Source organism: Pelophylax lessonae (genome assembly GCF_965119305.1).
Source record: "Pelophylax lessonae genome assembly, chromosome: 5".
Lineage (NCBI taxonomy): Eukaryota > Metazoa > Chordata > Amphibia > Anura > Ranidae > Pelophylax > Pelophylax lessonae.
Window position 1 is genome coordinate 288504267 of NC_138772.1, and position 12176 is coordinate 288516442.

General features: G+C 42.4%; 1 protein-coding gene and 1 pseudogene across 3 annotated transcripts in view; one reads left to right on the top strand and one right to left on the bottom strand.

Annotated features, from left to right (window-relative positions):
• The window catches only part of OTULIN (OTU deubiquitinase with linear linkage specificity), a 135376-nt gene that overhangs the window by 41018 nt on the left and 82182 nt on the right, over window positions 1-12176 (bottom strand). For both annotated transcript variants that reach the window (XM_082258413.1, XM_082258412.1), the window contains one exon: window positions 5778-5894. In XM_082258413.1, the coding sequence (XP_082114539.1) occupies window positions 5778-5894 (117 nt within the window). The remainder of the gene's footprint in view (window positions 1-5777; window positions 5895-12176) is intronic.
• LOC309556094 (E3 SUMO-protein ligase ZBED1-like) lies at window positions 8544-9513 on the top strand (annotated as a pseudogene). Its single transcript has 2 exons — window positions 8544-8846; window positions 9057-9513. The product of its transcript is annotated as an E3 SUMO-protein ligase ZBED1-like (transcript).

Sequence of the window (12176 nt, forward strand, 5' to 3'; positions counted from 1 at the left end):
GCATAAAAAGTTGAATTAAAGGGGTGCAGGTACCTTTTCAAAGTCGCTGATTTTCAAAGTTGCATAGATGGGAACGGGTGCCATGGAAACCAATGGGCTGTGACTTGTCATGCGACTTTTTGTGTCCAAAGTCGCACTAGTGTAAACGTAGACTTGGTGTGCTTGCCTGTACTATGATCATTGTAAAACTGTAAGCTGAGACCCCAGAGCACTTCCAGCTAAACTGACAGTGCCCCCCCCCCCCCAAGTCCAGCTCTCATCCCTATTGTTGTCTTCATCCAAATCCCAGCACAGCTATACTGTATATGTGCAATACCCCCCCCAAGTGTCCTGTGTGAAGGGCTTTTTTTTTATTTCTTCATTTTCTCATGAATTAGGATGTACATTGCATCCTTACTGATGAGAGAACACTGGGCGGGAACCTCTGATCAGCCCCTCCCATTCTGAATAGGCCCACTGGCTACACAGGAACAGTGCCCCTCCTTGGAAGTGATGTCACTGGCTTTCAGTAACCACAACCACTTACTGCTCTTGGACTCAGCAGGAAGAGGGATTGAAGTCACGTGACAGCACTGAAAACGGCAAAATAAAGGTAGAAAAACTGGGATTTTTTTCATTTTAACACAGAAGGCTGAAGTCCGCTTACATAAATGATGGCAAGGGAGAATTTAAGGTATTAGGCTGTACTTCCGTTTTAAAAAAAAACCTACAGGCCTTTCCTTGTTTGTAACCCAGGGACTGCCTGTAGTGGACTGTGGAAAATTTAGCATTTGATTTGGAAATCAAGGTCCCAGAGTCTGGAGAAAGAGTGGAGAGGCACAGAATTGAAAGTTGCATGAGGTCCAGTGTAAATTTTCCACAGTCATTGATGATTTGGGGAGCCATGTCATCTGCTGGTGTTGGGCCACTGTGTTTTATCAAGTCCAAAGTCAGCGCAGCCCTCTACCAGAAAATTTTAGAGCACTTCATGCTTCCCTCTGCTGACCAGCTTTATAGAGATGCCAAACTGATTTTCCAGCAGAACTTGGCACCTGCCCACACTGCCAAAAGTACCAATACCTGGTTAAGTGATCATGGTATCACTGTGGCTTGATTGGCCAGCAAACTCGTCTGACCTAAACCCCATAGACAGAATCTGTGGGGTATTGTCCTGCGAGCTACCTCTCAATACCCGATTTTTAAAATGCCGCAAACACCTCACTTCTCATAAAAAGTGTAAATCTAAAATGTAAAACTGTGTTGCGCAGAATAAAAATCTATAAGATAAATATCTTCAATAAATAAACCGATGCATATACAAGATCAATTGGATGAATCCCTAACAGTCCTCATCAATAAAAAATGTCTGGTATAAAATATATATATATATATATAAAGTGGATGGTAAATGATATAGTTTCATAAATAATATAAAAATACTCTCAATACATCTATTAAACTCCTCATATAAGTGCGTTGTGCAAATATTGTGCAATGTACATCAATATGCAAATCACAGTGCTAAACGAGACCTAATATAGTACAATATAAATTAAGCCAATGATAAAGTGCAAATAAAATAGGTGAGATTGTCGGGCTGTATTGGCAGAGGAGCGGTACACAGCCACCAGCGTCTCCCACTTTTCCATCACGGCTTGCATGGATTACTGTAATATGCTTGTTAAAGGTGCATGGATGCACTGAAATCTGTGAGTTTACATGGATTCTTCTTTTATTGAAATAAATGTTTTAAAGTTATAAGCACTAATGGAGATTTCTTTTTTGCATATAACCCGGTGATACTTACTGCTGGAGTGTCATGGTTTGGATGGAGTGATTTCCCTGATTCCTGGTATAAGGGCATATTTAAATCGTGTTTTGAGCAACGGATCACTGGATTAATAAGATCTGGAAGGGTCAACCCTGAGAAGGAGCCCCTATAGATGAGTCTGTTATAATCGGTTTTAAGGTGAGCGTCCACTCACAATGGGTGCACAGTGATTTTAGGATCCGTGACACTCTGGTCACTCACTATCTCGGGGAGCACCTACCACCTATAGGTGGTTCTGAGCACTGCAAGGAATTGTCATTTGCACTGATTCACAAGGACTTGAATTTTCTATTTTTGGACACTAATTATATATTTTTCGCTCATCTTATTTGCACTTTATCATTGGCTTAATTTATGTTGTACTATATTAGGTCTCGTTTAGCACTGTGATTTGCATATTGATGTACATTGCACAATATTTGCACAACGCACTTATATGAGGAGTTTAATAGATGTATTGAGAGTATTTTTATATTATTTATGAAACGATATCATTTACCGTTCACTTTATATATTTTATACCAGACATTTTTTATTGATGAGGACTATTAGGGATTCATCCAATTGATCTTGTATATGCATCGGTTTATTTATTGAAGATATTTATCTTATATTATAGATTTTTATTCTGCGCAACACAGTTTTACATTTTAGACCCAACAATGCAGATGAGCTGAAAGCCACTATCAAAAAAACCTGGGCTTCCATAACACCTCAGCAGTGCCACAGGCTGATCGCCTCCATCCCACGTCGCATTGATGCAGTTAATTTATGCAAAAAGAGCAACGACCAAGTGCTGAGTGCATACTATACTGGACATGGACATACTTTTCCATAAACCAATATTTCTGTATGAAAAATACTTAATTATTTTTATTGGTCTTATGTAATATTCTAATTTTCTGAGATACGAAATTTTGGGCTTTCACTAGCTGTAAGCCGTAATCATCAAAATTAAAAGAGAGAAATGCTTGAAATATATCACTCTGTGTATAACGCATCTATATAAAATATACGAGTTTCACTTTTTGAATTGAATTACTGAAATTAATTAACTTTTTGATGATATTCACATTTTATGAGATGCACATGTATGTATTTACACATACAAAGTAATTCAAAGCACTTCCACTTTTTCCAAATTTTGTTATATTACAGCCTTATTCCAAAATGAATTAAGTGCATTATTTTCCTCAAAATTCTACAAACAATATCCCATAGTGACAACATGATAGAAGTTTGTTTAAAATCTTTGCAAATGTATTAAAAAAATAAATAAAAATCACATGTACATAAATAATCACAGCCTTTGCCATGACACTGAAATATGAGCTCAGGTGCATCCGGTTTCCACTGATCATCCTTGAGATGTTTCTACAACTTAATTGGAGTCCACCTGTGGTAAAGTCAGTTGATTGGACATGATTTGGAAAGGCACACACCGGTCTATATAATATCCCACAGTTAACAGTGCATGTCAGAGCACATACCAAGTCATGAAGTCCAAGGAATTGTCTGTAGCCGTTTGAGACAGGACTGTATCGAGGCACAGATCTGGGGAAGAGTACAGAAAATTTTCTGCAGCTTTTAAGGTCCCAATGAGCATAGTGGCCACCATCATTCATAAATGGAAGAAGTTTGGAAACACCAAGAGCAGGTCACCTGGCCAAACTGAGCGATCGAGGGAGAAGGGCCTTAGTCAGGGAGTTGACTAAGAACCCGATGGTTACTCTGACAGAGCTCCAGCGTTTCTCTGTGGAGAGAGGAGAATCTTTCAGAAGAACAACCATCTCTGCAGCACTCCACCAATCATGCCTGTATGGTAAAGTGGCTGGACGGACGCCACTCCTCAATAGAAGGGCACATGACAGCCCACCTGGAGTTTTCCAAAAGGCATCTGAAAGACGTTCAGACCATGAAAAAAAAAAAAAAATTCTCTGGTCTGATGAAACAAAGATTCAACTCTTTGGCTTGAATGGCAAGTGTCATATCTGGAGGAAACCAAGCACCCCTCATCACCTGGCCAATACCATCCCTACAGTGAAGCATAGTGGTGGCAACATCATGCTGTGGAGATGTCATCAGCGGCAGGAACTGGGAGACTAGTCAGGATCGAGAGAAAGATGAATGCTTTGGACCTAAGACTGGGGTGAAGGTTTATCTTCAAACAGGAAAATTACCCCAAGCACACAGCCAAGAAAACAAAAGAGGTAGCTACAGGACAACTCTGTGAATGTCCTTAAATGGCCCAACCAGAGCCCAGCCTTGAACCCGATTGAACATCTCGGGAGAGATCTGAAAATGGCTGTGCACCAACGCTCCCCATACACCCTGATGGAGCTTGAGAGGTCCTGCAAAGAAAAAAGGGAGAAACTGCACAAAAATAGGTGTGCCAAGCTTGTAGCATCATAGTCAAAAAGACTTGGGGCTGCAATTGGTGCCAAAGGTGCTTCAACATTGTATTGCACAAAGGCTGTGAATACTTATGTACATGTGATGTTTTTATTTTTTTATTTTTAATACATTTGCAAAGATTTCCAACAAACTGCTTTCATGTGGTCACTATAGGTAATTGTTTGTATAATTTTGAGGAAAGTAATTAATTTATTCCATTCTGAAATAAGGCTGTAACATAACAGTATGTGGAAAAAGTGAAGTGCTGTGAATACTTTCCGGATTCACTGTGTATGTATGTATGTATGTATGTATGTATGTATGTATATATATATATATATATATATATATATACACACACACACACACACACACAGTATATTCATGCATCATTAACCAGTTCACGCCAAGCCAATAGTCAAGTGACGGCTGGGCGGGATTTTTGTTGTTCCGGGTATGTCATATGACGTGTCCTCAGAATTGGCCACGCTGCGGTGCGTTTTGTCACTGGCTGTGTCTGTCAGACACAGCAGAAGACTGATCACTGTACTGGCCCGCTGCCAGTACCATGTGTTCGCTGTGACCAATCACCGCAGATCACATAACAATTGTAAAAAATAGATGGTTTCCTTTCATGCCATCCATTGTGATTTTTTTTTGTTGCTAGCTTTGATTGGTCACAGTGATCGCATGGTACAGACTGGGCCAATCACATTCCATCTGTATCATGTGATTAGCTGTGGCCAATCACAGCTAACCACAACAAAACACATTGAATAAATCAGTTTAATTTCATAAAAATGGTTCCTTATACCAATGAAATGAATTGAAAATCATAATGTGCGACAAAAAAAAAAAAAAAAAAAAATCCTGATCACTTCCCCATAGTACAGTGTTACTATAGTACCCGCTCTCACTTCTGGCTCAGATGGCCGTGGAGATCTGAGCTGGTAGCTTGGCCTCCCTCCTTCCCTTGCATTCTTCTGGGATACACCACAGGTCCCAAAAGATTACGGGACCATTCACAAAGTGCAGCGCAGCTCGCATGCGCAGTAGGAAACCGACTGTGATGCTGCAAGGCTTCACTTCCTGTTTCCCTTACTTTATATGCCAGCACCTGCACTCAAAGCTGATTGAAGAATCGGTTTAGGGGAGAACATCGCTGGATCCCTGGAGATGTAAATGACCTTATATTAAAAGTCAGCAGTGGCAGAGTTTGTAGCTACTGACTTTTACATTTTTTGGGGGAGCTTGGAGCTCCTCTTTAACTTGGCCTTCAGTCTTGTGCCAGGAACTGCTAGCTGACTTCTCACAGCCTCCGTGTTAAAAATTTGTGTGTACTTCTTTTAGTTAAGAGCAGAAGGAACATAAATAAAGATAGCGGATGGTATCGGTTTAGAATGATTCTAGTGCTTTATAAATGGTGTATTATGCAAGTACACACATTTTTGCTGTCAAATTAAGAACAGCATGAGCATTACGAGAGGTTATATACAAAGGCTTACCTAATTGAACTAGCACATTTCCTTTTTTTATCTATGTAAGCTTATTTTTAATGTTACTCTATGTGTACCTTTTTCTTAAGTAGTTCCAAGCATTCCTTTATCCGTAACCCAGGTGTTTTGGTTCCAGGACTCCAAAACTTCCACAATTTAATCCAATCGTATGTTTTATTAAGTTTTTCAGGCAACTGTGAAGAAAAAAAAACACAGAGTAGCACTTTAAATAGAAAGTCTAAACTCTGGAAATACAAAATGATCTACATAAATTAATCGTAATACTATTGTAATGTATGAGAGATTATGTACATTGCCAAAAAAAGAATCTACATACAAAAAATTCAGAACAAACAGATTAAGGCTGTGCCATCATGGACTATGTTAGTAGGCAATGAGAACACCATTTATGAATAGGTCAACTGCTCGCTGTACAAATCCACATTGGGGAAAAAAAAAAAAAAAAAGATGTTTAACTAGTTCTGGACTTTTAATGTACCATATAAGCCTAAACTTCAATGAAGTACTGTGGGCATACTTTGTACAACCTATACTTCTTTCCCCACTGCGGCTCATTGGTCGCTACTGACCGCAAGTAATCACTCCACATAAAAGCAGTGGTTGCAGCTGCTTATGTGTAAACTGATGCTTCCAAAAAAGAAGGAAAAAAAAAAAAAAAAAGACAGACAATGTGGGGTCCTCCCCAAAACTCACAAACGATCCTAATCCAAGCAAGGTGACAAGGGCCACCTGGAGGCCTACATTAAAATAAGTGGGTTCTCAGTTATGTTCCCATCCAGCCTACTTCATTGACCAACTTGGTCATGACCATATTTAGTTACTAACAATTAGGCCTGCGGAATATAATCGAAAGATCGATACATCGCAATTCGACCCTTCGCGATTCTGCATCGATGCGGGTTGCCGGCATAATCGATTAGGAAATGACGTCACGCCCTATCGCGCAAGGAAGAAAAAGTCACAAGATCACAGCCGATTGGTGGGTTAGTGGCGAGAGCATAATAAAAAGGCTCCGCCCCTCCCCTTCCGTCTCTTTGACCCGGGCCGAGGCGCAGCAAGAACATCCCCCGCGTGTATCGGCGTCCCACCTGCGGCCTTGCAGCCAAGAAGCCAGCCAGCCAGCCAAGCCACAAGCCAGTCCACACTCCACACACAGGAGCCCCAAGTGCGTCCCCATCGCAGCCAGCCAGCGCCGCCAGCCTCACCGTAGCCGACCGTCCCAGGCGCAGCCGCCACGCCACTGCCAGTGACGCCAGCCGCCCGCCACAGAGCCCAGAGAGCAGCACAGCACCTGTCCTCCTCTGCAATGCAGTGCACAACAACCCACACAGTCACACAGCAGGTATGTAGTCCGAACAAATAATTGTATAATCATTCATGGGGGTCTCGAGTCTGTATCTCTGGGGGATGTCTGTGATGGGGGGGGCTGGGACAGGGGACGGTCGGTCGGGGCCGGGGGTACTGTTCTGCTGTGGCAGTCTGGCAGCCAGGGGGGCTCTCTCTGAGTGTCAGTGGGGGCCTGGGGGTCTCTGTCAGTGTCAGCTGTGGGGGTCTGGGCAAGGGGGGGACTCACTCAGTGTTTGTCAGTGCTGTGGGGGATTGGGGAAGGTGTAGGACATCCAGGTCTCTGTCAGTGTCAGCTGTGGGGGTCTGGGCAAGGGGGGGGACTCACTCTCAGTGTTTGTCAGTGCTGTGGGGGATTGGGGAAGGTGTGGAACATCTAGGTCTCTGTCAGTGTGTCAGGCTGTCAGCTCAGCTGTGGGGGGAGGGGGGGTCTCTGTCAGTGTCACTGTCACAGGCAGCTGTGGGGTAAGGGGGGGGGGTCTCAGTGGCTCTGGCTCAGTGCATGCATAAGAGGGAGTCTGACAGACAGACAGTCATATTTTATGAAAGATGTTGCTTGGTTGACTTGTTGCGGCTTAGTTTACAAGTGTTTTTTTTTTTTTTTTTTTTAAACACTGACAGAGTTTGGCAACTTACGTCATCCGTCTCTGTCACATACGTGGTAGTATGGTAATGGCAGAAGGAGAAAAAGATCGAGAGATAAAAAAAATGCACCTAGCGTTTTAAGAGCATACATCTGGGCACATTTTGAATTTTACGAACACACAGGGAAGCGTGAGTTGGACAAGACACAGGCCGTATGTAGAGCCTGTCACACAAAAATTAAATACCTAGGGAATACTACGAACTTGAGAAACCATGTTAGCCGTGATTCATGGACTTCAGTCACAACGGAGTCCTATGTTACAATAACAGCACATTACGTTACTAAGGACTGGCAGGTCTTGTCACATGTGTTGCAAACAAGAGCTATTTATGAGTCTCACACAGGTGCTCATCTGGCAGAGCTACTGTCTCATGTCGTGGAAGAATGGCAGCTGTCTGATAAATCTGTAGTGCTTGTGACCGACAACGCGGCGAACATGATAGTTGCAGCTCAAGTTGGTAAATTTCCTCATGTTAAATGTTTTGCCCATACACTCAATCTTGCATGTCAGCGGGCAGTGAAAGGGGCCACGCTCTCCAGGCTTCTCGCCAGAATGCGACGAATATCCACATTCTTCCATCGCAGCACTAGAGCAAGCCACTGTCTAAAAGAGAAACAGAAATGTCTGGGCCTGAAGAATCATAAGCTAATAACTGATGTGCCAACAAGATGGAACAGCGCATATGACATGGTCGAGAGGTTCTTAGAACAACAACCTGCAGTTTGTGCCACCTTGCTGTCTCCAGAAGTCAGAAAAGGAGAGTCTGATCTCTGCACTCTCAATGAAACAGATGTGTCAAATGTAGAGGAAGCTGTGAGTGCATTAAAGCCAATGAAGGATGCAACCTTGCTGATGTCAGAAGAGCGCAACCCAACAGTGTCTCTCATTGCCCCTCTAAATGCACAACTGCTCCAGAGCATGACAGACACCATGGGAGACACACCTATGACCCATGAGATCAAGAATGCCATCAAAACAGATCTCCTGAAGAGGTACAGCAGTGAGGCAGAGAAGAAGATCCTTCATACAGCCTCTGCACTGGATCCTCGATTTAAAGGACTGCCTTTTATTCTCACAGAGGAGGAGAGATCGGAGATATACAGAGGAGTGACTGAGGAGGCTGCCTCTTTGGAGGTAATTATAATTTCATCATGTTTCCTCCCAGACAGCTAGAAGCTCAGCTACATTGTGTTGTGTAATCACATGCCCTGATTCACTGATGCGGTGTGGGAAGTGGAACTGTATGGTATGGATTACCGTGCAGTTTCCCACACCTCATCAATGAATCACACTCTTAGTCAGTTCAGCTCTTCTTATACTATTATCTTTTGTTCAAACACACAGATTACATCTAATAGAAGGACAAATGTGGATAAGGTGCCTAGGGAAAAAGCAACTGTGGAAGAAGAAACACCCATTGAGGACAGCCATTCTCCTCCCAAAAAAAAAGGCCACAATATCGCTGCTCATGACTTTGCTGGGGCAGTCTTTCACTGATGGTGCAATAGAACCTAAGACCCCCTATGCCAAGGCAGAAGACGAAATGGAAAAATATTGTAAAGCCCCACCTCTGCCTCTCACTGAGGACCCTTTGAAATGGTGGCGTGAGCATGAGGTCATATTTCCCCTCCTCTCTCAGCTGTCAAAGCAATACTTGTGTATCCCAGGTACAAGTGTATCTGCAGAGCGGGTTTTCTCTACTGCAGGAGATGTTATAACAGCGAAAAGAAGCAGTCTGAAACCTGAGCATGTGGATCAGCTAGTGTTCTTACAGAAAAACCTACATGTTCCCAAATGCTAAGCACTGAAATAATTACTAATTCATGTTTTTAATGAATTAGTAATTACTAATTCAGTCTGCCGCCAGTCACCAGTCAGTCACACCACCAGTCTTGTTTTATAGCTTTATAGCACTGATGGCTTGTTTTTGAAGATTGTCCTGTCCAATGTGTCCATTTCCAATCCATAATCCGTTCTGTTGCTTCACACTAAAAGTGTCTAGGCAAGTAGGCAGGGGTTCATTTAACCCTCAACCAAATAAATAATATTAAAGTGTATTTTCTTCTAGACAACTGACTAACACCAAGCCAGCCACGGTGCAGCATTATAGGAAGGAAAATCATTGAGAGAAATAACTTGTACATTTGAAGCTTAACCTCGAGTAAATCTTATCTTATTGGATCACAAATAAATACACCAATTGTGGATTCTTGTGTAATATACAGGGAGTGCAGAATTATTAGGCAAATTAGTATTTTGACCACATCATCCTCTTTATGCATGTGGTCTTACTCCAAGCTGTATAGGCTCGAAAGCCTACTACCAATTAAGCATATTAGGTGATGTGCATCTCTGTAATGAGAAGGGGTGTGGTCTAATGACATCAACACCCTATATCAGGTGTGCATAATTATTAGGCAACTTCCTTTCCTTGGGCAAAATGGGTCAAAAGAAGGACTTGACAGGCTCAGAAAAGTCAAAAATAGTGAGATATCTTGCAGAGGGATGCAGCACTCTTAAAATTGCAAAGCTTCTGAAGCATGATCATCGAACAATCAAGCATTTCATTCAAAATAGTCAACAGGGTCGCAAGAAGCGTGTGGAAAAACCAAGGCGCAAAATAACAGCCCATGAACTGAGAAAAGTCAAGCGTGCAGCTGCCAAGATGCCACTTGCCACCAGTTTGGCCATATTTCAGAGCTGCAACATCACTGGAGTGCCCAAAAGCACAAGGTGTGCAATACTCAGAGACATGGCCAAGGTAAGAAAGGCTGAAAGACGACCACCACTGAACAAGACACACAAGCTGAAACTTCAAGACTGGGCCAAGAAATATCTCAAGACTGATTTTTCAAAGGTTTTATGGACTGATGAAATGAGAGTGAGTCTTGATGGGCCAGATGGATGGGCCGTGGCTGGATTGGTAAAGGGCAGAGAGCTCCAGTCCGACTCAGACGCCAGCAAGGTGGAGTACTGGTTTGGGCTGGTATCATCAAAGATGAGCTTGTGGGGCCTTTTCGGGTTGAGGATGGAGTCAAGCTCAACTCCCAGTCCTACTGCCAGTTTCTGGAAGACACCTTCTTCAAGCAGTGGTACAGGAAGAAGTCTGCGTCCTTCAAGAAAAACATGATTTTCATGCAGGACAATGCTCCATCACACGCGCCCAAGTACTCCACAGCGTGGCTGGCAAGAAAGGGTATAAAAGAAGAAAAGCTAATGACATGGCCTCCTTGTTCACCTGATCTGAACCCCATTGAGAACCTGTGGTCCATCATCAAATGTGAGATTTACAAGGAGGGAAAACAGTACACCTCTCTGAACAGTGTCTGGGAGGCTGTGGTTGCTGCTGCACGCAATGTTGATGGTGAACAGATCAAAACACTGACAGAATCCATGGATGGCAGGCTTTTGAGTGTCCTTGCAAAGAAAGGTGGCTATATTGGTCACCGATTTGTTTTTGTTTTGTTTTTGAATGTCAGAAATGTATATTTGTGAATGTTGAGATGTTATATTGGTTTCACTGGTAAAAATAAATAATTGAAATGGGTATACTGTATCTTTGATTTTTGCTAAGTTGCCTAATAATTATGCACAGTAATAGTCACCTGCACACACAGATATCCCCCTAAAATAGCTAAAACTAAAAACAAACTAAAAACTACTTCCAAAAATAGTCAGCTTTGATATTAATGAGTTTTTTGGGTTCATTGAGAACATGGTTGTTGTTCAATAATAAAATGAATCCTCAAAAATACTCATTTGCCTAATAATTCTGCACTCCCTGTACTATATTTGTGAGTTTGTGAATGTGACCCCCATAGGATTTCCTCAAGATTAAGCTTCAGTTTACAATTTATTCTCTCAAGGATTTTCCTTCCTCTAATGGTGGCTTGTTGGCTAGCTTGGCTTCAGTTACAGATGTAATCGACATGGTAGAGTGCTGCTCAGTGCAGTGCAGGTAAAGTTTTCTTTCTGTAACGTGACTGACTGACTGACTGTCGTGACAACTCAAGAGCTTATAACGCAGCTCTAGCATTAACTCAACACACACACACACAGTGTGTGTGTGTGTTGAGTTGATGCTGAGGCTGCGTATAAGCTTTTGAGTTGTCACGAGTCACGACACACACACACTGTGTTTAGTTGACTGGCAATGGCAGGGGCAAACACAATCGCAGTGAACCTGGAACATTTTATATTTTTTACAGCTTTTCTGGCACTGGAGAGATGGAGAATGGCTTGTTTTCAAAATTGGTCCATTCACATAAGTGAATTGATATTTAAGCTTAAATTTGTATAACTCCCCTCTAGCGGCCATCAACTCACTTCACTTGAGTTGACTGGCAGTTGGAGGGGGAAACAAACATCACGGTGAACATGGAAGTTATGCAGCAGTGCACTATTGCCAGGTTCACCTTTGATATTTGCTACTAGTCAAGAAGTGCTCTGTTCTGTAGAGGACAG